This window comes from Chiloscyllium plagiosum, unplaced genomic scaffold, assembly GCF_037043375.1.
Source record: "Chiloscyllium plagiosum isolate Xiang-an unplaced genomic scaffold, Cpla_swu_hap1 HiC_scaffold_7, whole genome shotgun sequence".
In the NCBI taxonomy this organism is placed as follows: domain Eukaryota; kingdom Metazoa; phylum Chordata; class Chondrichthyes; order Orectolobiformes; family Hemiscylliidae; genus Chiloscyllium; species Chiloscyllium plagiosum.
The window spans coordinates 110,656,149-110,683,750 of record NW_028270145.1 but is presented as its reverse complement, the minus strand read 5'-3'; the positions used below and the strand labels follow the sequence as shown (position 1 = coordinate 110,683,750).

At 44.0% G+C, this 27,602-nt stretch overlaps 1 protein-coding gene across 1 annotated transcript in view; it reads left to right on the top strand.

Annotated features, from left to right (window-relative positions):
- Positions 1-2,300: 2,300 nt before the first annotated feature.
- The window catches only part of mnx2b (motor neuron and pancreas homeobox 2b), a 56,233-nt gene continuing 30,931 nt past the window's right edge, over positions 2,301-27,602 (top strand). Inside the window, exon 1 of the mRNA XM_043694599.2 lies at positions 2,301-3,298. Coding sequence (XP_043550534.1) covers positions 2,833-3,298 — 466 coding nt within the window. The 5' untranslated portion in view covers positions 2,301-2,832. The remainder of the gene's footprint in view (positions 3,299-27,602) is intronic.

Below are 27,602 nucleotides of genomic sequence, written 5' to 3'. Positions count from 1 at the left end.
AAGGTTAAGGGTGAGAGGGGAAAGATATAAAAGAGACATAAGGGGTTACTTTTTCAGAGGGTGGTACGTGTATGGAATGAGCTGCCAGAGGATGTGGTGGAGGCTGGTACAATTGCAACATTTAAGAGGCATTTGGATGGGTATATGAATAGGAAGGGTTTGGAGGGGTATGGGCCAAGTGCTGGCAAATGGGACTAGATTAGGGTAGGATATCTGGTCGGAAGGGTCTGTTTCTGTGCTGTACATCTCTATGACTCTGGATGCTGCCACTCCAGCTGAGATACTCCAGCAGTTTCTGTTTCTGTTTCTCTCTAATGGTCTGTTTGGCGGTTTCTAGGCGAAAGTGAGGACTGCAGGTGCTGGTGGTTAGAGTCAAGAGGGTGGTGCTGGAAAAGCACAGCAGGTCAGGCAGCATCCGAGGTGCAGGATGTTTTCCTGTGTGATTGAGGTCGGGGCTTAGTCTAAGGGGCAGACATTCTCAGATGCGACACTGGTTACTGTCACATCTTCAAACAGTCTGCTTACCTTTTGCCCGCGAATTCAGTCACGGTATAACCGTGGGTTTCGTTCAAAAACAGAACAGAGAGATAAATACCACACACCGTACCCCCTTGGTTTGGTGGCGTCGCCTTTATTTGACTCATATGGCTGCGTTTAAAATGTGAATTGTTTTCAGACGAACTTCAGCCTGGGGAGTGGAGGGGCCTTAAACTCTGCCACTGGTGAGCTACACCTCGGCCCGTGTCTTCTCCCATATAATTGAGATGGGGCCATTCTACCTATCCTGTGCGTGTCAGCCTTTTGCAAATTTAGTCTCTATTACGAGAATAACCTGTCCCCTCCTAAATAATTACATCAATCCCCTTTTAGAAAATCGCCTTTTACCAGCCTTTCAGGCAACATGTCTTGGTTCAAAATTGATCATTTCCCTCCCCTTGATCACTGTTCGATTTTCTATACAAGTTTCTCAATGAGGGGGTCCCCTCTTCCTTTCAGTGGAATCCGTTTCCCTGTATTTATTCGATCAGACTCTGAGAGAGATGTTTACAAGCTCCGGAGACTGTACAGTCGAGCGAACCTCCCTTTGAGAAAGCTCTGCCTTTCCTCATTCCCTGCTCCCAATGTCCCTCATCAATCTCGGTCTGTGTGTGTATGTGTGTGTCTGGGCGTGCCTGTGTGTGTGTCTGTGTTTGTGTGTGTGTGTCTGTGCGTGCCTGTGTGTGTGTGTGTCTGTGCGTGCCTGTGTGTGTGTCTGTGTGTGTGTGTGTGTCTGTGCGTGCCTGTGTGTGTGTGCGTGTGTGTGCCTGATTCTCTGGGTTCAAGGCAATCTCACGGCTGAGCAACCAAAGCAGAGCCAGGGATTTTAAAATTGGGGGGAAATTTGAATGCAGTTTCCGATGTCTAAATTATGATATTCGATTGATTTTAATAATCGATAAATTTAAATAAACGAAAAATGTGATATCTGTACGCAGGTAACATTCTCAAATTTGAAAATGTCATTTCAATCCACAAACATCCGGGAGAGAACAGTTTAGAAGCAAGTTCAATCTTATTGCTGCATCAGGGATCTGAGGCAGGTCCGGCTGAATATTTCAGTCTTTCTCCGCTTCAGAGAATTGAGGGTTTTTTTGTGGGTTAATTGAGGGGAGGAGGTGGTCTGGAGGCTAATGTGTTAATGAAATGCGGTTTGAGTTGACTCTTCTCCCCGGACATCGCCTGGGGTAGAGGCTGAGATTGTCACAGGGACTGTCAAAGGCAACATGTAGGATCGCCCCTACACCCAGAAAGATCAGAGACAGCGCAGCAGGCGGGAGGCAGAGGCGTGAGATAAGCCGCAAGAAATGTAGGGGATCTCGGACACTGAGACTCCTCTCATTCAAACAAAAAAAGGGGAGATTTTAAGAACTAAAAGGGACAAGCTGTCAGAAGTGAAAATAAGGAGGGTGGGTGAGACAGATATTCAGAGAACGAGATAGAGACAGGGAACTAAACACTGTTGAGGGAGAAAGAAGATAGACACACTAGCAGAGAAACACACAGATAGGGGGACACAGGAACAGATACAGACTGAGTGAGAGGGACACAGAAAGAGAGAGAGACACAGACACACACTCCGAAGAGAGGGAGAGTGAGGGACACACACACACAAACAGACACAGACACCACACACATACACCGAAAGTGAGGGAGATATAGAGAGAGAGAGACAGATAGACAGACACTCCGAATATATATACACACACTCCGAAAGTCGGAGAGACAGTGAGAGACTCCGAAAGGGAGGGCGAGACAGACAGAGACACACAGACACACTCCTAAAGTGAGGGAAAGGCGGACAGAGAGAGAGAGAGAGACGCAGACAGACACACACACAAAGGCAGAGACAACCAGAGGCAGGGAGACACGGGAGAGAAAGTGATCAGCTGTAAAGGAGACAGAGAAACAGGGACAGATTGCGACAGAGAGGGAGAGAAAGTAGCACCCAGAGAGGGGGACTGTGCACACACAGGGAGAGGCTGGCAGTATAACAGAGACTGGAAGACACAGGGTGTCATCCGATGAGAAACCATCTGTAGGAACAAACTGAGCCCAACTGGCGACTGACCCCGCGAGGTTTCTCAGCAGCTCAGAGAGAGAGAGTGGCCCATGTTTAGAGAGTGCCAGTGGGTGGGAGACAGAGAGTGGGCCAGTCCCTGCTGACAGGCAGACAGGGAGAGAGAGAGAGAGAGAGAGCGATCCAGGTAGCAGTTGTACAGGCAGGGTCACAGGTTGTTAAAGAGAGAGAGAGAGAGCGGCTCCAGAATCTCCCCTCCTGCCTGCCTTCACAACATGGAAAAGTCGAAAAACTTCCGGATCGACGCCCTGCTGGCTGAAGAGCCTCCCCGGGCGGTGCCGAGCTCCTCTCCCCCGGTACTGAGCCCCAGTTCGGTGCCCGAGAGTTCCGCGGGGAGCCCCGGCTCCTGCATCCGCACCGAGACGCCTTCTCCCCGGGGGAAAGGGGCCAGTTTACCGCTGGCCAGCAGCAGCAGTATCATTCCCAAACCGGGCTTGCTGAACCTGCAGCCTCCGGGGCTGGGCTCCCTGTCCCACGCTGCTATGTACGGTCACCCGGTGTACACTTACCCGGGACTGGGAGCGCAACACCCGGCGCTGACTTACGGCGCCTTCCCGCAGTTCCCGCACCCGCATCCCGAGCAACTGAAAGCAGCTGCGGCGGCTGGATCGTTCCAGTTAGATCACTGGCTCCGGGCTCAAGCTGCAGGAATGATCATACCGAGACTACCCGACTACAGCAGTGAGTACCAAATCAGACCAACCCGCTGTCGGACCTGCCTCAACCTTAACCCAGCAGCAACCCTTGGAACAACTTAACAAATCCCCATCAAAGTTTATTCTCAGTCGCAGCGCGTCTCGTAAAGTTTACAAAGGGCGGACTCTATCGGGTTTAACCGAGCGGCTGAGGGCCCGATTTTAACTCGATGCAGATTTAAAATCAGGCCGGTTACAGACCAGTAAAGCCGGCGGTGATTCAAAGCAAGAATTTGTAACCTGAGATGCTGAGAAATGGTAATGCACGCGAGCAAATACAAATAACTTTCGGAAAGAATTGTTAACGACTCGATTAAGCGAATTTGCACGGTTATAGGCAGGAATTTATTGCATTGCAAGAAGGTAGCAGCGGGCGGATGGGCCGAAGATGCCTGTGGATATTGGGTTCGGGGATAAATTAGTTTGTTGTAAAATCATCAACAAATTTTCTCTTCGATTCGCCTGTTGGTAGTTTGTTTCCTATTGTTAGTTTTTTTAAAATTGCCTTCAGTTTTGCAGTTGCAGGTGGTGAATTATCCGGACAGCATTATGTAGTTAGCAGCCTGTTTCTCTCACACACAGAGAGACAGCAAGTTAGAAAAGTGGTTATTAAGGTATAAATTGTTCAGATCCATCCGTTCAGAGGATTTCTGTTTAGATATTTACCAGGGTGTTGCCAGGGTTGGAGGGTTTGACCTATATGAGACTGAAAAGGCTGGGGCTAGTTTCCCTGGAGTGTCCGAGGCTGAGGGGTGACAGTATAGAGGTTTATAAAATCACGAGAATTGTGGACTGGGGAAGGAGACAAGGTCTTTTCCCTTGGGTAGGGGAGTCCAAAATAGAGGTCTAAGGTGAGAGGGGAAAGATTTAAAAGGGTCGGAAGGGACGGTGGTACGTGTATGGAATGAGCTGCCAGAGGAAGTGATGGAGGCTGGTACAATGGCAACATTTAAAAGGCATCTGGATGGGTATACGAATAGGAAGGGTTTGGACGGATATGGGCCAAGTGCTGGCAAATGGGATTAGATTAATTTAGGGTATCTGGTCGGCATAAACGAGTTGGACAAAGGGTCTGTTTCTGTGCTGTACATCTCTATGATTCTATAACTCGTCCGTCGAATTTCCCCAAGAAACACTTATGGAGGACTGAGAGAACAAGCAATTTTCATTCGGTCAGAGAAACTGTGAAATATTACTTCCGTGTGTCAAAATTCTTAGGGGCTAGGCTGGGTAGATACAGAAAGGTCATTTCCCATTGTTGGAGAGTCTAGTACAGTACAAACTTGATGGGCAGAATGGCCTCTTCTGTATTGTATGTTTCTATGATTCTAGGACCAGAGGGCATAATCTCAGAATAAGGGGTTTACCGCAGAGATGGGGAGGAATTAGTTCTCTCAGAAGGTACCTGTGGAACTCTGTACCACATAGGGGCGTGGAGGTTGGGTCACTAAGGATATTCAAGGTTGAGATAGACAGACTTTTATGTTTTTGAAAGCTCAAAGAACTGTAGACGCTGTAAATCAGAAGCAAAAACAGAAATTGCTGGAAAAGCTCAGCAGGTCTGGTAGCATCTGTGGAGAGAAATCAGAGTTAACGTTTAGGATCCACCCTGATTTCTCTACACAGATGCTGCCGGACCTGCTGAGCTTTTCCAGTAATTTCTGTTTTTGTTTCTTTATATTTTCGATTGGCTTTATTATTGTCACGGCTTTATTATTACAGCGAAAAGTTTTGTTTTGCGTCCAATATAGGCAGATGATACCATACAGAGTGCATTAGGCAGAACAGGGCGAGAAACGCAACGTTAGAGCTGCAGAGAAGGTGAATTACATTCAACATTTGAGAAGTTTTAATCGGGAACTCAAGGGTTATTGGAAAAAGGCAGGATTATTCTGAGGATAATCAGAATTATCATGATCCCATCGAGCAGTCTCGATGGGCTGAATGGCCTCTTCCTCTCCTATCCCTTCTGGGGTTTTGTACATGTCGGTGTGTTCAATCCAGACCTTTCCCACAAAGTGAGATTGCTTGTGGGTTCTGCGGCTGCATCTGTTGTGTGTTTGAGCGGGGCCAGTTGGGAGAGAATTCCCTGTTGGAATGTTTCAGGCTGAGGGGAAAGCGCCAGCTCAGATCTCTCTCTCTTTCTTCTCAGGCAGCGCCGACATTGATGTGAGATTAAACCTCTTAATCTCCTCGGGTCCAAAGTAATCGGACAGGGGATCGATTTGTTCGGAATTTCACGCACTCCGAAAATCCCGTCCTTTCAAATTTACTCGGGGGGGAGGGGGAAGTTCGAAAGTGAGAAGCAGTCAGCACCGCTTTCTCTATATGATTAATCCGTGCGTGTACACACAAGCAGAGAGCGCGCCGAGATTCTTTAATAACATGCGAATGAAATAGTTTTCGTAACAACTCAAATAAAACAGGAATGAAAATCCCAGGAGGGAAAAAGGACCCAGCACAAGAGAGAAAACCGACTGGAGTTTGTTGATTTTGTTTTGGAAGATATTAACTTTAACTCAATTCCCACAATCGCAGCTAAATATTGTGGGATGACGGATTCTGAAACGAACACAGGGCACGCTGGAGAAATTCAGCAGATCTGTGAGAGACCACGTTCTGAAAAGCAGTAACCTCAGACTTGAAACGTTAACCTCTGTCTCTCTCTCTCCACACACCTGCTGAGTTTCTCCAGCAATTTCAGTTCTTGTTGTATTCCGGATTCTTGAGGGATAGGCTGGGGGAGGGGATGGGAAACGGAATGGACGACTGTTCCTATTAGCAGGAGTTCTTTCGACCCATCGTTATCTGTGTTAGCTCTTTCACAATGGTTTTAAAAGTTTTTTTTTAATTCATGGGTTGCTCGCCATCCCTAGTTACCCCTGGGGGCAGATAAAAGTCAACCTGCCTTCCCTAAAGGACATTAGTGAGCCAGATGAGCTTTGGCGACAATGATCACGATTAGACTTTTGATCCTAGGTTTTTTTTTAAAGAAAAAGAAATTAAATTTAAGTTCCACCATCTGTCGTCGCAGGATTCGGAGCTAGGTTCCCAGAACATTACCTGGGTCTCTAGATTAACAAGCTATCAGGTATTTTTGGGTGTAGTCATAGTTGTAAGTGTGTGTGTCAGTTTTACGCAGACTGTATTAACATCTTCAGAAATTATCCCTGACCTTGCGTGATACTTCCCATGACTGGGACAGTGGCTGCTGTGTGTGTATATGTGTGTCTGTGTGTGTGTATGAGAGAGAGGTGTGTGAGAAAGATGTGTGTGTGAGTGCGAGTGTGGGTGTGTGTGAGGTGTGAGAGAGAGATGCGTGTGTGAGATATGTGTGTGAGAGATGTGTGTGTGTGAGATGTGTGTGAGATGTGCATTGTGTGTGAGAGAAATGTGTGTGTATATGTGTGTGTGTGAGAGAGAGAGAGGTGTGTGTGTGTGTGTGTTTGTGTGTGAAGAGGCCAGTCTTGTCAAAGGAAATTGTCTTTGTCAGTGTAATTGCTTGTTGGAAGAAATTAGTTCAAAATGCAACTGAAAGCAGGTTGTTTCACGGCCCATTAGCTGAAATGAAGAGATCAGTGTGTATATGTGTAGATAATGCGACTGGTTACACCTCACACCAAGGAGACACAGAGCGAGAGCGAGAGAGAGAGTAGAGACGACACACACACCAATCCCACACCCGGAGGAGACACAAGGAACAAAACCAGAAACTGCTGGAGAAACTCAGCAGGTCTGGCAGCCTCTGTGGAAATAAAGCAGGGACATAGATTGAAGGGGGGAAAATGACAGAGAGGCCGCGAGGGAAAGATTGGGAAAAGAGAGTGAGAAAGTAGAATAGAGACGGTTAAAACAAATGGAAAGACGCTGCGGAAGATAGTTTGGGGTGTGTGTTTGTAATGTGGGCTGTGGGAAGAATGGAAGGGAATAACAAAGAGGAAGAGAAGGAAGGAGAGAACAAGCGGTTAGATATTGAAAGAAGAGGTAAAATTAATGCCTAAACGGGAGAAACAGGCAAAAAGACAGAGAGATTGAAAGAGAGAGCTAGAATGAAATAAAAGGAAGAATTGCGGATGCCGGAGAACTGAAACAGAAACAGAAATTGCTGGAAAAGCTCTCTAGGTCTGGTAGCATCTGTGGACAGAGAACCAGAGTTAATATTTCAAATGCAATGAGTTGTAAAAGATGAGAGATTTTTAAAAAAAACTTAGCTACACAGGGCTGAAATAAATCTACCTTCCAGAATTACTCAGTATTTATTCCTGTTAAGATAATTTCAGGTTTTAAGACCGTCCTCCCCCAATCCCATTCCATTTCCAGCCTTCCCACATTCATTCGCCCTCATGTGATTGTGGGTGAAACAGAAAGCGAGACAAACTCAGCGCCTGTATCGTTCAGGGATGTGGAACAGTTTTGAGCGTATGATGTTTTGCCTGTGAGCGCCTGTGTTTACTGTGTGGAGGAGGAAGAGGCAGCTGCGGTCTGATTTCAGGGTAAACAATCGAATCTGTTTCACTGGGCAATTGGCAAAAACAAAACAAAGACCTGGAAGAAATCTTCAATTGAAAAGGCCCTCGAGAAAACCACCGTGGGTTTTGGAAAGTTTTAAAAAAATTTCCCGCATGGGTCCGATGGGCCGAATGGCAAATACAACGCTTGCTGAATTTATATGTCCCCCAGGACTCAGTACCAAATCCACACAGAGGCCCACTTAGGTATAAAAGAAAGTTGATCTGGTTTCTCTCGATCCCTATCTAAATCTGGAATGTACGAAGTTAAAAATCACGCAACTTTGTACAATCCAGTCCAAAGCTGGAAATGTGTTGCTGGAAAAGCGCAGCAGGTCAGGCAGCATGACCAATTCACCTCACCTATGCTGCCTGACCTGCTGCGCTTTTCCAGCAACACATTTCCAGCTCTGATCTCCAGCATCTGCAGACCTCACTTTCTCCACAATCCAGTCCAACACTGGCATCTCCAAATCATAATTCTGGAATGAGAGTTTTGGAAATTGGGGATTAACTGAGAGGTGCCAAATGGAGTTTAATGCAGAAAATTGTGAGGTAACAGTGGTTAGCACAGCTGCCTCACAGCGCCAGAGACCCAGGTTCAATTCCCGCCTCAGACGACTGTCTGTGTGGAATTTGCACATTCTCCCCGTGTCTGCGTGGGTTTCCTCTGGGTGCTCCGGTTTCCTCCCACAGTCCAAAGATGTGCAGGTCAGGTGAATTGGCCATGCTAAATTCCCCGTACTGTTAGGTGAAGGGGTAAATGTAGGGGAATGGGTCTGGTTGGGTTGCGGGTCGGTGTGGACTTGTTGGGCCGAAGGGCCTGCTTCCACACTGTAAGTAATCTAATCTAATTCACTTTGGAAGGAGCAACAGGAATAAAGAGTACTCGGCTAATGGTAAGATTCTTGGTAGTGTAGATGAGCAGAGAGATCTTGGTGTCCATGTACATAGATCCCTGAAAGTTGCCACCCAGGTTGATGGGGTTGTTAAGAAGGCACACTGTGTGTTAGCTTTTATTGGTAGAGGGATTGAGTTTTGGAGCCACTAGGTCATGCTGCAGCTGTACAGAACCCTGGTGTAGCAGCACTTAGAGTATTGCATACAGTTCTGGACACTGCATTATAGGAAGGATGTAGAAGCTTTCGAAAGGGTTCAGAGGAGATTTACTAGGATGCTGCCTGGTATGGATGGAAGGTCTCATGAGGAAAGGCTGAGGGACTTGAGGCTGTTTTCATTAGAGATAAGAAGGTTGAGAGGTGACTTAATTGAGACGTAAGATAGAGGGTTAGATGGGATGGACAGGGAGAGCTTTTTTCCTCAGATGCTGATGGCTAGCAAAAGGGGACATAGCCTCAATTTGTAGATTTAGGATAGATGTCAGAGGTAGTGACTTTACTCAGAGGGTAGTAGGAATGCCCTGCCTGCAACAGTAGTAGACTCACCACCTTCAAGGGCATTTAAATGGTCATTGGATAAACACATGGATGAAAATAGAATAGTGTAGGTTAGATGGGCTTCAGATTGGTTCCACACATCAGCGCAACATCGAGGGCTGAAGGGCCTGTGCTGTGCTGTAATTTTCTATGTTCTATGTGGGTCAGCCGGCATCCATAGAGAGAGAGAGCAAGATAATGTTTCAAATCTAGACTCGAAACGTTAGCTTGCTCTCTCTCCATGGATGCTGCCTGACCCATTGTGACCTCCGGCATTTTTTGTTTTCAGAGCTAAATCTTAACTTGGGTCAGCACCTCTTGTGATCTTTCCTAACGCCTGTGTGTGGTCACTCTGTCTGGACAATTGATGCACAGCCCGTTGTGAACGCGATGATAAAAGTTACAGCCAATCTCAAATGTTGAATTAATAACATCTCGTGAAGAGAATTCCAAACTTCTTCCAGCCTCCTTCTGTCAGTAAGGAGAGCAGGGCTGCTGCAGGTTTCAATCTGCACTTCCAATGGCTCTACATCTCAAAGATGCCAGGTTTTCAAGTCAACGGGGCAGAGGCTCTCAACAGAAATCTATTTTGGTGAGGGACACACCTTGATCTCTTATTTTGGGAGGAATCCTGTTCTATCTTCTGGTTCCCAGAGGTAAATAGAATCAAAAAATAATATAAACACAGGTGTGGGCAGTCTGGTGCAGAGTCCTTCAACAAAACACCAGGATGGGAGGATCTGATCAACCTGGATAGCCTGCTTAGCAACGTAAAGTGATTCAGGACAGGGAGTTATATTTGGCATCAGGGTTTCCTAAAGATGAAGGAAGAACTGGACTTTATAGTTCTTTTATTTAATTCATTCAGTTTCTATTTATTGCCCATCCCATCTGCCCGAATTAAGAGTCAACCACATTGCTGTGGTTCTGGAGTCATACGTAGGCCAGACCAGGTAAGGATGGCAGTTTCCTTCCCTAAAGGATGCTAATGAACCAGACAATCGAAAAGATCATTAGACTCTACATTCCAATTTTTTTTTATGGAATTGAGTTCAAGTTCCACTATCTGTAACCAACCTTTGAACCCAGGTCCCCAGAACATTATCTGGGTCTTTGGCTGAATAGTCCAGTAGAACCTCTCGGCCATTATTCCTATCCTTTTGTAGGCTGATCCTTGTTTGCAACCCTATTTTCCCTTGAAAATTCCCTTGGACAAAGAATTTGAGAAGAAGTGTTGGAAGATGTAAGCCTGCTTTTCTCTCGAAGATAATCTGAAGTGTAATTGTGGCTGAGTCTGAGAAAAAAAGATAAACCTCTTTAATCCAGCAGCTCTGTTTCTGTTATCATTAACGGGGTGCCTCATGCTAAAGGTAGGTTAGCTCAGTTTGCTGAGACAGTTGAAGTACAGAAAAACAGGGAGAATGCAAAAAAGGACATGACTTGATGAGTTTGTGAGAAATGAGATTGATACGTGCGCGTGTGTGTTCAGAGTGGCAGTTCCGCACTAAAATCATTCCCTCTCCTTCCCCACTGCCTCACAATTTAATCCCCATGTTCCCCCAAACATGACTACTGTAGTGTTAGAGAAATAGTTTTCATTCTAATTGAGAACATTAAGCTTGTCAGAAGCTAATTTCTGTATAGAATGGTATAACTTACTTTTTAATAACTGACAGTCAGGATCAACATTTGGTCTCTACAATGAAAGTGAAGCCTGCAAGAACATGTGGGATTCCTTCACACTGCAGAAATCTGAAACAGGCACAGAGACTGCTGGGGAAACTCAACAGGTCTGGCAGCTCCTGTGGAGAGAGAAGCAGAGTTAATCCAGTCTTCAGAACAGGTCACAATGTTCACAGATAGGAACAAGGATCCTAAGTGAGAATGGGGCTGCTGGTAGTAATCCTTCCAATGCCGAACAAGGGACAGTCGAGCTAAACAGTCAATATGCCTTTGTACAGAATTGGAAAAGGCTGCAGTTTCTGTCACAGAGTACAATAGATGCATTAGAGACGGTGGTTTAACCTGAGGGTCACCACACCTCATGTGAGATTAAGAATGATAGTTTTTCACAGTAACATATGCCAGTACAGGTAATTGAACCCACAACATTGGGTATTACTAATCAATTGAGCTAACCTATTTTTAGCATGAGGCACCCCTGTTACTGATTATAAAAACAAAGCTGTTGAATTAAAGAGGTTTATGATTTTTTTTCTCACCACACCCCAGGTATTGATTGCCCCAGTTACTAACCCACTTGCCACTCCAGAGCCAACAGATGTTCAAACAGTCTAAAGACCGTTAGGAATGAGAGGGTTAATTGTTACTTGCTGGTCTGTGTCTAAGTTTAAATTTGTTGTGTTGAGAGGATTTTAACCAGGCCTATAGTTTGACTGAAAATTACTTTAAAAAAACAAAGTTAAAAATCACACAACACCAGGTTATAGTCCAACAGGTTTAATTGGAAGCACACTAGCTTTCAGAGCGACGCTCCTTCATCAGGTAATTCAGATGAAGGAGCGTTGCTCCGAAAGCTAGTGTGCTTCCAATTAAACCTGTTGGACTATAACCTGGTGTTGTGTGATTTTTAACTTTGTACACCCCAGTCCAACACCGGCATCTCCAAATCATGTTTAAAAAACAGGTTTAGATATCCACTCAAGTTTTTTTTAAAAATGGTTATAATACCCAACAAAACTGATATTAAAGTAGGTTTAGTATTTACTCAGTATAGCATTTTTTAAAAAAAATTATGTTTACTGTTTTGTTCAGTTTTAGATTGATGTAGTTTTATTCCATATTCCTGAATATTACTCCTGCCCTCCTGCTAAATCCAAATGGGCAAATCGCTTTTAATTTGAGATTTGCCTTTGATCAAGATGTAGGAGCTGAGGTAGGCCATTCAGCCCAACAATTCTGGCATTGGGTTTAAGATAGCTGCATCCAACAGGGTAAATACAGGGGTCCAGTAACTGCAGCATTAACCATTTCCAATGGCAATAATGCCATGACCTCTTTGAGTGAGATGACCAATCTGTGGTCAGTATAAGTTTCCACTGAGTAGATACTGGACAGTGGCTGTCCAAAACCAAAGGGCACTATTGGATGGAGAAAACCTATATCCTGTCAGTCTGGGCTGCGTTTGATTCTACTGTGGCACTTGGTGACCTATTAGAATATCAGAATAGGTGTAGACCATTCTGCCCTTCTTGTCTGCTCTATCATTCAATAAAATCATGGTAAATCTCTTACCTCAACTTCACTTCCTTGCTCAATCCCTCTATCCTTTATTACCTTAGATACTTTAATTTGTGTTCTTAATAATTGTCCCCCTTTTTTTGTGATGAAAGCTGTTTTAAGATAGCACTCCAGTGAGGAACTTCACAATCTGCATCTAGGCTACCAGTCAACATATTAAAGGGCTATGATGAAATATTAATCTATCATTTTTCTCTGTCCATCAAGGTTCTGTTTATTTCTGTTTAAACAGATGGTGTTGAAACTGTGATGCAAACTTTGGCAAAGTTTCCGAATCATATCTAAAACTCTGTCAGGCACCCTACACGTAGCTGACAGCAAGGCCAGTCAGTTTAACATGATTATTTCCTCTGATGGGCAGCAAGGAACATTAGACGGTATATTTTTCTTTATGTGATGTATCTGCATGACGGAACCATTTGAGCATGTGCAGGTTAAACTTCAATGTGAATTGTGTGTATGTCTCTATGTGAGTTAGTGTCTGCCTTTGTATGTCCCTGTGTGTGTGTGCCTGAATGTGTGTATGTGTGTGGGTATGTGTCTGAATATGGTGTATGTCTGCATGTATGTGTCTATGTGTGTGAATGATTGGTTCTGTGCATGTATCGGTGTGCATGTGTGAGTATGGAGAAAGTGAGGGCTGCAGATGCTGGAGGTCAGAGTTGAAAAGTGTGGTGCTGGAAAACCACAGCCAGTCAGGCAGCATCTGAGGCACAGGAGAATCGACGTTTTGAGCATGAGCCCTTCATCAGGAATGAGCAGAATTCCTGATGAAGAGCTCATGCTTGAAACATCAACCCTCCTCCTCGGATGCTGCCTGACTGGCTGTGTTTTTCCAGCACTATACTTCTTGACGCATCTGTGTGTGTATGTCTGTGTGTAAGTGTAAATGTGCAACTGTGTGTATATGTATGTTTCTGTGCAAATGTATTTGTCAATTTCATTAAATACATGAAAAAGACCATTAGTAAATGACTATTTAGTTCATCAAACTTGCCCCACACTCATGAATCCTGGAGCATCTTGACTGTACATTTCATTCATTAATAATGAGATACAGAGGTAATGTCACTGGACTAGCACACAAAGGCCTAGGTTAATGTTCTAAGAACATCACTTCAAAACCCAACTCTGTGGCTGATAGAATTTAAATTCAATTAGTAAATGTGGAATTGAAAGCTAGTATCGGCGATCGTGATTATGACAGATATTGATTGTTGTCAAAACCCAACTGGTTCACTATTCCTTCCGGGAAGGAAATCTGCCATCCTTACCTGGTCTGGACTACATGTGACTCCAGGCCCACAACACGTGGATGATTCTTAACCACCCTCTGCAAGCCACTCTGTTGAAGGACAATTTGGGATGGGCAGTCAAAGCTGATCTTGTAAGACCATAAATAGAAAATGAAAAATTTTATCTCTTTCATGGAAATCTTGTTCCATTTGGGCACTTGACTGCCACTGATTGGCATTCCCTGTTATTCAGAACCCCAGGGGCAGGGGGCAGAGCAGAGGAACTACCATCACCCTCCTGCCGGTTTGACAGACATTGGGTTCTACCCAACTTGTCTGTGCATCTGAAGCCAATTCTAGGCCAGGCTGGGTAAGGGTGCAGATGGTAGAACCACTTCCCAGAAGGATAGCGGTGAAATTGTTGCATTCTTACAATCCATTAGATTAATTGTCATCATAATGGAGAGTAGTTTTATTTCTAGATTTGTTTTTAATTAAGTAATTGTGAAGAAGGCGTTTGTTATGCTTTCCTTTATTGGTCAGAGTATTGAGTACAGGAAATGGGAGGTCATGTTGCGGCTGTACAGGACATTGGTTAGGCCACTGTTGGAATATTGTGTGGAATTCTGGTCTCCTTCCTATCAGATAGATGTTGTGAAACTTGAAAGGGTTCAGAAAAGATTTACAAGGATGTTGCCAGGGTTGGTGGATTTGAGTTATAGGGAGAGGCTGAACAGGCTGGGGCTGTTTTCCCTGGAGCATTGGAGGCTGAGGGGTGACATTATAGAGGTTTACAAAATTATGAGGGGCATGGATAGAATAAATAAACAAAGTCTTTTCTCTGAGATCGAGGAATCCAGAACTAGAGGGCATAGGTTTAGATTAGATTAGATTAGATTAGATTAGATTAGATTAGATTAGATTAGATTAGATTACTTACAGTGCGGAAACAGGCCCTTCGGCCCAACAAGTCCACACCGCCCCACCGAAGCGCAACCCACCCATACCCCAACATGTCCCCCTTACCTAACACTACGGGCAATTTAGCATGGCCAATTCACCTAACCTGCACATCTTTGGACTGTGGGAGGAAACCGGAGCACCCGGAGGAAACCCATGCAGACACGGGGAGAACGTGCAAACTCCACACAGTCAGTCGCCTGAGGCGGGAATTGAACCCGGGTCTCTGGTGCTGTGAGGCAGCAGTGCTAACCACTGTGCCATCGTGCCGCCCTAATTAGGGTGAGAGGGGAAAGATATAAAAGAGACCTAAGGGGCAACCTTTTCACGCAGAGGGTGTAACGTGTATGGAATGAGCTGCCAGAGGATGCGGTGGAGGCTGGTACAATTGCAACATTTAAGAGGCATTTGGATGAGTATATGAAGTGGAAGGGTTTGGAGGGATATGGGCCGGGTGCTGGCAGTTGGGACTAAATTGGGTTGGGATATCTGGTTGGCATGGACAGTTTGGACTGAAGGATCTGTTTCTATGCTGTAATTCCCGCCTCAGGCGACTGACTGTGTGGAGTTTGCACATTTCTATGACTCTATGACTCTATAACTGGATTTAAATTTCCCAGCTGCCATGTTGGGGACTCCTGTCTTCGGATTGTAATGCGTTATTAGATTATGAGTTCAGCCAATCATCATGTGATGCTGAATTTGATACATCTTGTCATTTGCAGACTGTCATCAGGAGAATAACTGTCTGCAGAGCTGTCAGATTATTGTAAAAACATAATTTTCATGAATGCTCATCAAGGATGGGAAGGCCAATCAGGCCTACATTTGACTCCTGTCACACACGTTGTGGTTGACTTCCAATATCCTCCGAAATGCCATGACAAGCTGCAGAGTTATTAAAGATCAATAATTTTGGCAAACCAAGCAAAACGTCCACTGCCTCCACCTTCTCATGGCAAATATGGAGGGACAGTCAATGTCTTTGGAACTCTCTTCCTCAAAAGGTGGTGGAACAGAGTCGTTGATTATTTTAAAGGCGAGGTAAAAGGATTCTGGATAGGTAAGGTGTGAGAGATTATAGTGGGTAGGCAGGACTGTGGAGGAATCAGATCAGCAATGATCTGGCTCAGTGGTGGTGTAGATCCAAGGGGCCGGGCTTATGCTCAAAATGTCGACTTGTCTGCACCTTGGATGCTGCCTGACTGGCTGTGCACTCCCAGCACCACACTCTTCAACAAGGGGCCATGCAGCCTACTCCTAATTCTGTCTCCACATGTATATATGGGGCTGTGCCAGCATTACTCATATTCTAAGAATTAATGTAACAAAACTTGACTGTTGTGTATAAAGGGAGGGAGAGAGAGAGACAGACAGACAGACAGGATAAAATTCCATAGAATTTCAAGTCTTTTTGTTCCATTCATTCTCAGGACGTGGGCATTACTGGTAAGCCTGCCTGAGAAGATAGTGCTGTATCTCCTAAAGCCTTGAGTAATTCAATACAACTGAATGGCTTGCTAGATCATTTTTTGTGGGTGCACATTAGGCAGCCACATTGCTCTGGGATTGGAGTGACATGTAGGCCAGACAGAGTGAGGATGGCATTTATGTGGCATTAGTGAAACAGTTCAGTTTTGTTGTGGCAATCTAACAACTTTATAGTTATGTCTGTTGGCCCCAACATTTTTTTAAAAAGGACTAAATTCAAATACTTAAACTAGTGGGAATTAGGACCCATATTCTCCTGGATTATGAGTCCATGGTTTTGGATTATGAACTCTGTTACATGGCCACTGCACTAAATATCCATTGAATATCCTCAGACTGGGTAGATTTTTCAATTAGTGCGGCTAACACAAACTTGCATTGTATTTCCTTGAGCCTTATTTTTAGACAGCTGCTATTATCCAGTCAATTTTGACTCTTGTACAAAGATAGAACAGGAGCATATTGTGTGTAAGTGACACGGACAATTGTAAGTATACAAGCAGATGTTCTTACTCTGAACACTGCCACTCATTGACACAGAAGTGAACATTGGAATAAAATCAAATCATTGCAGATCTGAAATAATAGCAGAAAGTGCTGGCGAAACTCAGCAGGTCTGGCAGCATCTGTAGAGAAGAGTCATACTAGACTTGAAATGCTAACACTGATTCTCTCTCCACAGGTGCTGCAACCTGTTCTGAATGTTTCCAGAACTTTCTGCTGTTTTCAAGTTACTACAGCAAAGTCTATATTCACAGAGTTATCCCTTCCCCAGAAGGTCAACAACAATTAATTCAAGTCTCCATAATCTAACCAGACCATAGGGCTGCTCTCTCATTAGACAGAGAGAAGATTGGTGGTGGTTTAACCTGAGGGTCACCATGGCTCAAGAGAAGTTGAGAAAGAGAGTCCTTCTTGGTAACGTCAGCCGGTGTGGGGATTGAAGCACATTAGCAAACTGCAGAAACAACAAAACAAATTAATGCCTCAAATTAAAATTTCTAGCAACTATTCCATGTCTTTAAAAAGACTCTAAGCCTAGGACTTTGTGATGATGGGTTTTTGATGCATCGCAATGGGTCACTTCTGAGCGGGAAAGTCTTGGGTTCCACTTGAAGACAAAAGTCAAGGTTTACACTCCCGGTGCATTGCTGAGGGAACATTGCTGTGTTGGAGTGCTGTCTTTTGGAGCAGATATTAAAACAAACCCTGCTACAATAACACCAGAATGGCAACTTGTCACAGAAGCAGTCAGGCTTACCTGTGCACTATAGTTAAAAAATCACGCAATACTGGGTTACAGTCCAACAGGTTTATTTGGAAGGAGCGGCGCTCCAAAAGGTAGTGCTTCCAAATAAACTTGTTGGACCATAACTAGTGTTGTGTGATTTTTAACTTTGCCCACTCCAGTCCAACACTGGCTGCTCCACATCATGCCTGCACACTATAGGCACTGTGGTTTCCAGGAACAGGTATCAAGTTGAGGCCATTCAGCCCCCTTGGGCCAGTTCTATTATTCATAGAGATGACGGGTGATGTGCATTTTGGCTGCATTTACCCACTTTGTTCCTGTAACCCTTAATGCTATGACCTAATAACTTTCAACTGACCCCTCCGACTGATCAATTTTTGTATGAAAGAATTCCAGATTTCTCTACCTTATTTTGTGAAGTGTTTCCTGACATCATCCTTAACTGGCTTAACTAAAACATTAAGGTAAAATCCCCTTTTTCTGGACTTGTAGAATATCAGATGGTTTTCTAGAGTGTTAAAATAGTCTTAAAATCATCTTGCACTGTTTCTAAGTCACTTGGCTGTTAAGAAGTCTAACCTATGGAATGGGGCACACAGTAATAAACACAACATAAAGAAATCAAAGCTGGCTTTATGAGCTAGTTAGGCGTTTGACACGCAGGGCGAAAGGGCACACCACTTTAGGTCATTCATTCAAGTGGACTAGCAGGAAATTAGGGTAATAAGAGGAGCATAGCTCACTCTTAACACAACAATTCATGACATAGAGTGAACAGAGAAACACTTATACACAAAGTGAGGGATTTGTCAGATGTGCACTCCTGTGGATACCGTTGCTGATACTGTTTAGCTGGCCAGTCTTCATTTTCTCTCGCTCTGTCCGACACTGGGAGCTAGTCAGAGCAAGATTTATGACCGAAAGAGAGACAGATTCCAAATCTATTCCAACAAAGGGTGGGGGAGGGGGATGACTCCTTCTGTAGTTCAAGCAGGAACAGGATTCCCTGAATCTCTCTAGTCTCACCAATCAGAAAGAGTGTTAAGAAATTGCTTAACTAGAGGAATTTCTACTCCACCCAGTGCGAACATATTCAAATAATCTACTTTAGAGGTCAGTAATGTTTGACTAGTTCACATTGACGGACATAATCCATGTTGAAAAGAAAATCATAGCATGTTGGTTGTTGTAAAGCCACTCTGTGTGAACTGATTGTGTTCTCACACTTAGCGTAAGCAATTTACTCACCCTCTCGTGTCAAGAACTTCCACTAAGAGCAGTGTCCTCTCTTGTAGGCATGTTTGGTGTTTGTTCTATGCAAAGAGGCTTATAACAGTCATGGCATTCTTTGCAATGGGGCAGGGGGTGGGGGGAAGGACAGAGAGAGAGAGAGAGAGAGAGAGAGAGAGAGAAATACCTTTTATTTAAAGGACCTTTGGATATCCCAAAGCACTTTACAGACAATGAAGTACTTTCGAAGTGTAGTCACTTAGAAATACAGCAATCTCCTACAAACAGAGAGGTGATATTGATTAGATCATCTGCCTGTGGTGTTGATTGAGGAGTAAATATTGATCAGAACACCAGTGAATGTCCAAATAATGCCATGGGTCTTTCATATCTCACCTGAGAGGTGAATATCATGTTTTATCCAAAAGACAGCCTTCAAAGTTTGTGAGAAGACAGCCTCTCTAACAGTATAGTGTTCCCCCAATTGATTATGTACTTACATTTTTGAAGTGGGGTTTGAAAATAAAGCTTCTGGTTCTGAATTGACAGTGTAACCATTTGAGGTACCCAAGAATGTGAGGTGAGCTCATTGATTTTCACAAAATTCTCACAGAGTGTGACAGGCTATAGATAGAGTGGTTATCCACAGGGTGAATATAAGTAGGATGTTTCCCCTAGCTGGTGACTATAGAACCAGGGGTTATAATCTCAGGATAAGAGGCAGAACATTTGAGACTGAGACAAGGAGTAATTTCTTCCTCAGAGGATGGTGCATCTTTGGAAGATGATGGAAGTATAGTCATTGAGCAGATTCAAGACAGAAATCAATTGGTTTCTAGAGACTAATGACACTGAGAGGTATGGAGGTCATACAAAAAAAAAGGCATTGAGGAAATAATCAGCCATAGTCAAGACAGGTGGGCCAGGCTTGATGGGCTGAATGGCTGACTGACTCCTCTTCCTATTTTCACATCAGGGAGCTCTTCCTGATAATCTGCTTGTCTCTTTGCATTACTTTGAGGTAAAGTAGATAAAATGGATGTCCCTCAATCAAAGGTAGGATTTGGAAGAATGTCTTGTTTGCAAGTCAGTGGTTTGTTGAAAAGATGTAATATTGATTCTCAGTTGCGAAAAAGTCAACTGATTTTATAGCTGGACAACCATGACTAGACACGTTTTACTATTTCCTCATTGCCCACACCCCTGTCTTCAAACAACCAACCCCAATAACCTTGGAATCACCTAATGTGTGCAATTCTGGAATCCACATTACAGGAGGGACGTGATAGTACTGGAAAATGTGAAGGTGGGGATTTATCAGGATGTTGCTGAACTGGAGAGTTATAAAGAGAGATTGGGCAGACAGGGGTTGTTTTCCACATGCAAGTGACTACAGCAGATGCTGGAGATTAGAGTCAAGAGAGTGGTGCTGGAAAAGAACAGCAGGTGAGGCAGCATTCAAGGAGCAGAATTGACGTTTTGGGCAAAAGCCCTTCATCAGGAATTGCAGGGTAAATGAAATTTTCTTTGGAATGAGTGCATTAAGTCAGGGAAATCTATATCCTCAGCCCAACACATAGCTTCCAGGGATCATGTTTTCCCACATGTTCTTTTTCAAGTTGGGGACATGGGTATGGGGAGAAACCAGGAACAGAGCACTGAATTGGGTGATCAGGCATGACCATATTGAATGGCATGGCACGCTCGAAGGGCTGAATGGCCTACTCTCGCTCCTTTTTCCATGTTTCTAACTTGTTTGAAGTTGAAAATCTGACTGTAGGATGCAAAGAGGCATTACTTTTGCTAGATATCACAGGAATCAGCCTTGATGGTGAGTAGATGCCTAATTCTGGATCCTCAGGTCAGCCACAGCTTTGAGATATGACTATGTCAGAACACTACTGATCAGCCTGTTCATTTTCTTCCATAAGGGGATAGATATATAAAAATAGAAGCAAGAGTAGGCCATTCAGTCCTTCCAGCCCAGTAGGGTGGCACGGTGGTTCAGTGATTGGCATTGCTGCCTCACAGCACTCGGTACCCAGGTTTGATTCCAGCCTTGGGTGACTGTCTGTGTGGAGCTTGCACATTCTCCATGTGTCTGTGTGGGTTTCCTCCGACAGTCCAAAAGATTTACAGGTCAGGTGAATTGGCCATGCTAAATTGCCCATAGCGTTAAGCGCATCAGTCAGAGGGGAAATGGGTCTGGGTGGGTTACTCTTCGGAGGGTCAGTGTTGACTTGTTGGGCCGAAGGGCCTGTTTCCACACTGTAGGTAATCTAATCTTTAAAAAAATGTGCCATTCAGTATGATCGTCCAACTCATGTGGGTGGCACGGTGGCTAGCACTGCTGCCTCACAGCACCAGAGACCCGGGTTCAATTCCCACCTCAGGTGACTGACTGTGTGGAGTTTGCACATTCTCCCCGTGTCTGCGTGGGTTTCCTCCGGGTGCTCCAGTTTCCTCTCACAGTCCAAAAATGTGCAGGTTTAGGTGAATTGGCCACGCTAAATTGCCCCTAGTGTTAGTTGAAGGGGTAAATGTAGGAGAATGGGTCTGGGTGGGTTGCGCTTCGGTGGGTCGGTGTGGACTTGTTGGGCCGAAGGGCCTGTTTCCACACTGTAAGTAATCTAATCAGTACTCTATCCTGCTTTTCCTCCAAATCATCTGATTCCTTTTTCCCCAAATGCTATATCCAACTCCTTCTTAAAATTGGATAATGTTTTAGCCTTGACTGCTTTCTGTAGTGGCGAGAAAGACTCAAAACCCAGTGGGTGTTGTCCTCATCTCAATCCGAAATGGTTCAGTCCCCTAATCTTAGACTGTGACCCTTGGTACTGGATTCTTCCACCATCGGGAACATCCCTCCTGCATTTACCGTGTCTAGTCCTGTTAGAATTTTATGGGTTTCGATGAGATCCCAATCTCCCCTCATACATCAGTGCCGCCATCCCAGGGATCAGTCTGACAAACCTTTGCTGCACTCCCTGTTTGGCCAGAACACCCTTCCTCTGGTCAGGAGACCAAAACTGCACATAATATTCCAGATGTGGTCAAACCAAAGGCCTATACAATGGCAAATGTTTTAAACTCCCAAAGATTCTACTTATAGCCCTACACATTAGATATATGGATCTTAATGATATGGGTGAATTGCACACAATTTGGTTAATAGTCCAGGAGCAGGGGTTGGGGAATTTTCTAACAATTTTATTGGTCGGTGCATTGAGTATGGAGATCATGTTGCAGCTGTACATGACATTAGCTAGGCCACGTTTGGAATGCTGCATGCAATTCTGGTCTCCCTGCTACAGGAAAGGATATTGTGAAACTTGAAAGAGTTCGGAGAAGATTTACAAGGATGTTGCCAGGGTTGGAGGGTTTGAGTTATAGGATGAAACTGAATTGGCTGGGGCTATTTTCCCTGGAGCGTCAGAGGCTTGGGGGCTGACCTTACCGAGGATTACAAATCATGAAGGGCATGGATTGGGTGTATAGACAAGGTTTTTTCCCTGGATCAGGGAGTCCAAAACTAGAGGGCATAGGTTTAAGGTGGGAGTAGAAAGATTTAAAAGGGACCTAAGGGGCAACGTTTTCACCCAGAGGGTGGTGTGTATATGGAATGAGCTGCCAGAGGAAGTGGTTGAGGCGGGTACAATTGCAACATTTAAGAGGCATCTGGTTGATTATATGAGTCATAGAGTCACAGAGATGTGCAGCATGGAAACAGACCCTTTGGTCTAACTCGTCCATGCCGACCAAATGTCCCCATTTACCAGCACCCAGCCCATCTCTCTCTAAACCCTTCCTAGTCATATACCCATCCAGATGCTTTTTAAATGTTGCAGTTGTACCAGCCTCCACCACTTCCTCTGGCAGCTCACTCCACACACGTACCACTCTCTGTGTGAAAAAGTTGCCCCTTACATCTCTTTTATATCTTTCCCCTCTCACCCTAAACCTATGCCCCCTAGTTCTGGACTGCCCCACCCCAAGGAAAAGACTTTGTCTTTTTACCCTATCCATGCCCCTCATGATGTTATAAACCTTTATAAGGTCACCCCTCAGCCTCCGATGCTCCAGAGAAAATAGCCCCAGCCTATTCAGCCTCTCCCTGTAGCCCACATCCTCAAATTCTGGCAACATCCTTGTAAATCTTTTCTGAACTCTTTCAAGTTTAACACCATCCTTCCAATAGGAAGGAGACCTGAATTGCACACAATATTCCAAAAGTGGCCTAACCAATGTCCTGTACAGCCGCAACATTATCTCTTAATGCCTGTACTCAATACCTTGACCAATAAAGGAAAGCATACCAAATGTCTTCTTCACTATCCTAACTACCTGTGACTCTACTTTCAAGGAGCTATGAACCTGCACTCCAAGGTCTCTTCATTCAGCAATGGGACCTTACCGTGAGTAGGAAGGGTTTGGAGGAATATTGTCCAAAGGCTGGTAAATGGGACTAGATTTATTTAGGGCATCTGGTCAGCATGGACGGGTTGGACCGAAGGGTCTGTTTCCATGCTGTACATCTCTATGACTCTATGACTCTATGACTCTATGACTGAAGGGTCTGGTTCTGTACTGTACATCTCTGTGACTCTACAACTTGCTTTGTTATGATTGTGTAGTCCCATACAATCTTAGCAATGTGGGTCCCATTCTGGACACAATTAAGTGGATGCTGGAGTCATTATGTTGATGTTGGGTCCAACCACAAAATGATATTTATAAGGGTCAGTTATTGCACAATGAAGTTCTTTTGCTCTCGGAACAAAAGCCTAATGAAAGCTTTTAAATTTGTGAAGAAATATTGAGAAGTTAGGCTTAGACACTTTCCTACTTGTGAGGGAACACAAAACAAGGTGATTTCAGAAGAGACCACTCTACCCAGAGAGCAGTGAGAATGTGGAACTTGCTAACGCAGGGAGTGGTCAAAGTGAGTAGTAGAGAGACGGTTAAGAGGAAACTAGGTGGCCACAGGAGGGAGAAACAAATAGAAGGATATGCTGATTGGGTTAAATGATTGTGGGAGGCATAAATAGAGACACAGAACTATTGGGCCAGATAGATTGTAAAATCAATGTAAACACATTTTTGTAACATAACCGATAATCCCATACTCAAGATAAGTATCCATTACCTGAGATAGAGCATCTGAGTGAATCATTTTTATTCCCTCATTTCCCAAAGCTCTCCATCTGGGTCTGTTGTAAACCAATTGATAGAGATTGATTGGATCCGTTGGTCAACAACTTGATTGCTCTTCTAAAGATGGCTTCAGGGGAGAAAAAAACTTGATGAACCTTGTTTTTTTTAGCCTAGCAAGATGTCGTCTTTGTGGGTGTGTTGATTAGTGGACACTAGGTGGGGGTTGAGTCCCCAGCTTTAATCCATTTCCCCCTCTGAGTGAATATTTGGTTGTATTTGTTGCTGTGCAGACATGTGTCAAAGAATGTGGAAAGAGAAATGAATAACTGTGCATCTGCTGCTGTCCAATTAAAGAAATACTTGCAATTAAATATCTCATTTCACAAACCAAGGTTGTCCAATACCTCCCATTAGGTACTTTTGAAGTAATGTCTGTGTATCACAGCAACTACATCAGTTGCTTTCTCCACAGTCCCTCAAATTTGTTTCTCTTAAAATATTGGTATTGAATGTTCTTTCGAAAAATATGCTGGTGTATCGCTTTGTAAGAAAGTACAGAACTGTTATCAGTGGGAGGTGACGTCCTAGTGGTATTATCTATAGATTTATTAATTCAGAGACCATATAACATTGTAGCGTTCAAATCCTGCTGTAGCAGATGGTGGAATTTGAATTCAGTACAAAATCTGGCATTAAGGGTTAAATGAAGATGAAATCATGGCAATTGTTAGGGGTAAGGAGAGCCCATCGAGTTCACCAAAATCACTGGGGAAGGAAACTTGCCGTCCTTCCCTGATCTGGTCTACATGTGACTCCAGATCCACAGCATTGTGGTCGACTCTTAACTGCCCTCTGGGCAATTAGGGATGGGCAATAATTGCTGGGTTATATCCACATCCTGTGAATGAATTTTAAAATAAGAATGCTTGCTTGTTCTATGTTGCAATATGTGTGTAGATATCAATATAACTGCAATTGAAATGTGCAATTGCTATGTGTTTTCAGGATGCTTTATGTAATGTGAATGTGTGGTTCCAGTGTTTGTCACTTGCCTGATATGGGAAAGGATTTGTAGTTTGAAACCAGACAGGAACAGCATCAAAATTCTCCTTCATTAAATGTGAGCAAAATGGAACGATTTACCATTATTGTATCTGTATGTGTGTCTGTATGTGTGTATGTGTGTGTGTATATGAGTATGTGTATGTGTGTGTGTTTGCCTGTGTGAATGTGTGTGTACGTATTTGTGTGCATGTGTGTCTGTGAGTGTGTGTGTATAGCTCACTATTTAACACCATGTGCAGACCAAAATGAGCACAAAGAATGCTGGAGAAACTCAACAAGTCTCTGCAGAGAGAAACAGAGTTTCCAGCCCATCTTCGAACCCATCTTCTGAACTATTTAGAAGTTTGCGCAGCAATTTCTGGTTTTAGATGTAAGCTTGGAAGATGAAAACGGACCTTCCAGCTCAGTGAGCAAACTTGCATTCAGAACCTCAACCTGAGCTGCAAATCTTCTCAAAACCCGCTAATTTCTGTTTTTGTGTCGGGTTTCCAGCGTCCGCAGTTCTTTATTTTAAATTATTCTGTCAGGCCTAAGGGTTCTGTTTGACAGTGGATGCCTCAGAGTCGAGGTGCAATGTTTTTCCCCGTGAAGTTTGCAAACCTAAACCTAAACCCTTTTCAGACGGAAGGGCACTTCTATGGAAATGAATGAAACCCTTCCCGCTGCTATTGAGAAATCGCCAATATGAGTGTCCCTCAGTGAGGGAGCTGGACAGAGGGTTGTCACCCTGGAGCTCTCTGACAGCAGCTTCTCGCACTGAGCCGGCAGTACATTGGAGCCAGCTCCAGTCGGCTCGGAGACTGACACTTTACGTATATATATATATATATATATATATATAAAACAAGTTGGCTAAATTACTGGGAGCAGACACACGGAAAGTTTCGCTTCGCTCTTTGATGTTCTTGCCATCTCGAGGAAGATTGCCAAAAATTCACTGCCTGGGTTTGGGAGAGCGGGATCGGGCGGGGTAGATCTAAAACTTTGTGTTTTTCATTGACACGGTTCACAGGGGGACAGGCAGCGCACTTGTTCCAAGTAAATCGCTGCTTATTCCATTCCTGAATAAAAGTAGTATTTCATTCGCGCTTTTGGGAGGCCCGGGGTCGCGCAAGGCGCTACATAAATGAAATCGATCTCTCCTGCATTCGGTGAACGGGAAAAGATTGGAAGGTGCTCTAACAGAAAGACCTTTCCGGGGGGGGGGGGGGGGGTATAAAGTTTAATAACGAAGGTTTTAGAGGGGCTGAATGGCCGCACAGTCCCCTGACCTGTGGGGTGAAAGAGTGGTCAATACAAAGGTTTCCTAAACCCTCCTTTCACATCTGCCCGCGGCTGGACTCTGAATTCATTGGGACTCCTGGCCGGTTGGTTGAGCTGAAATGCGGATTTCTGCAATGCGCGGGATTTGGACTGAGACCCGTGCCTTGTTGCCATACAGTTTTGTGCAGGTTATTCTCAGAGAGAGAGAGAGAGAGACCGTAAATTCTCAGCGTCACCTTTGGAGTAAAATAAAAAAAAAACGAACTGTCGATGATCGGGGAGAGGGGTTCAAAACTGGGCTAACGCAGGGGACAAAATGAATTATCAGGAAGCGTTATTTTAATTTTAAAAACTAAAATAGCAACAGTGGGGGAGGAGGGGAATGTAAGTTTGCACATGACTTTTTTTTTAAATAAAGGATTTCCTTAAACTTACACGCTGTGTGTGATTTCTCAAGCACTCGGTCGGTTTATTCAGTATTGTACATATTAATGGCCTCGTGTTAATTTGTGTGAGGTGTTCCATGTTGGGAATGTTAAACTGTGTTCTCTTTGGGAGGATTCAGTTGATGTGGATGCATGTAATTCAGTGGGTGTATTCGTGCAGGCCTGTTGCTGTGTACAGATGTATGTTTGTAAATCTCTCTCTCTCTGAGAGGAGTGTTATTGTTTCTACTTCGTTGAGTTAAATTGTGTGTTTTTGAAAAAATATATATATACATATAGTTCGATGCTGTAAGTGTGTAGAATATCTAAACAGCAATTTGGCAACATACAAACAGCAACATTGCAGTGAGCAGTTCTTACCGAGACCCCGGGATTTAATTCTCTTGGTGGTTTAAGCGAGGGGGATAATCGATATGAAAGGGAAGGGGAAAGAAAGAGGGGAGGCATTCCCTGAATTTCACTGAGATTTTGTGACATTCTCCTTCTTGGTAAACCTCCCGGGAATCCCGGTCTGGAACATCAGCGCCGTTACAAAATCACATTTGGTAGCCTCGGCCAATAGCCGAACGCTGACAAATCCAAACAGTTTCACCCTTTTAAAACATCAAAAGATGGACTTTCTTTTTTTAAATTTTGAACGAAACAAAGCCGGAGAATTGTTGTGTATGTTGCGGAATTTTTTAACCCAATCTGGTTTCTTACAAATAAGAATAACGGGTTGAGATTTTCCCGAGACCTGAAATATTTTAAATCATGTCCATGTAGGATCCAGAATGAGATGTGTTTTCGACAATATTTTAAATGACTTTTAAAAAATTGGAGCCTGGTATTAATTAAATCGTTTGGATTTTTTTGTTTTGCAAAGCATGGCTTTCATTTAACAACTTCAATATAGTCGAGATGTGTTTTTTAAAATATATGTATATATACTGTAATTTGGCTTTCCATGGGTTTAAGAGGATATACCTGCTCTCTCTGTCTCTCTTATC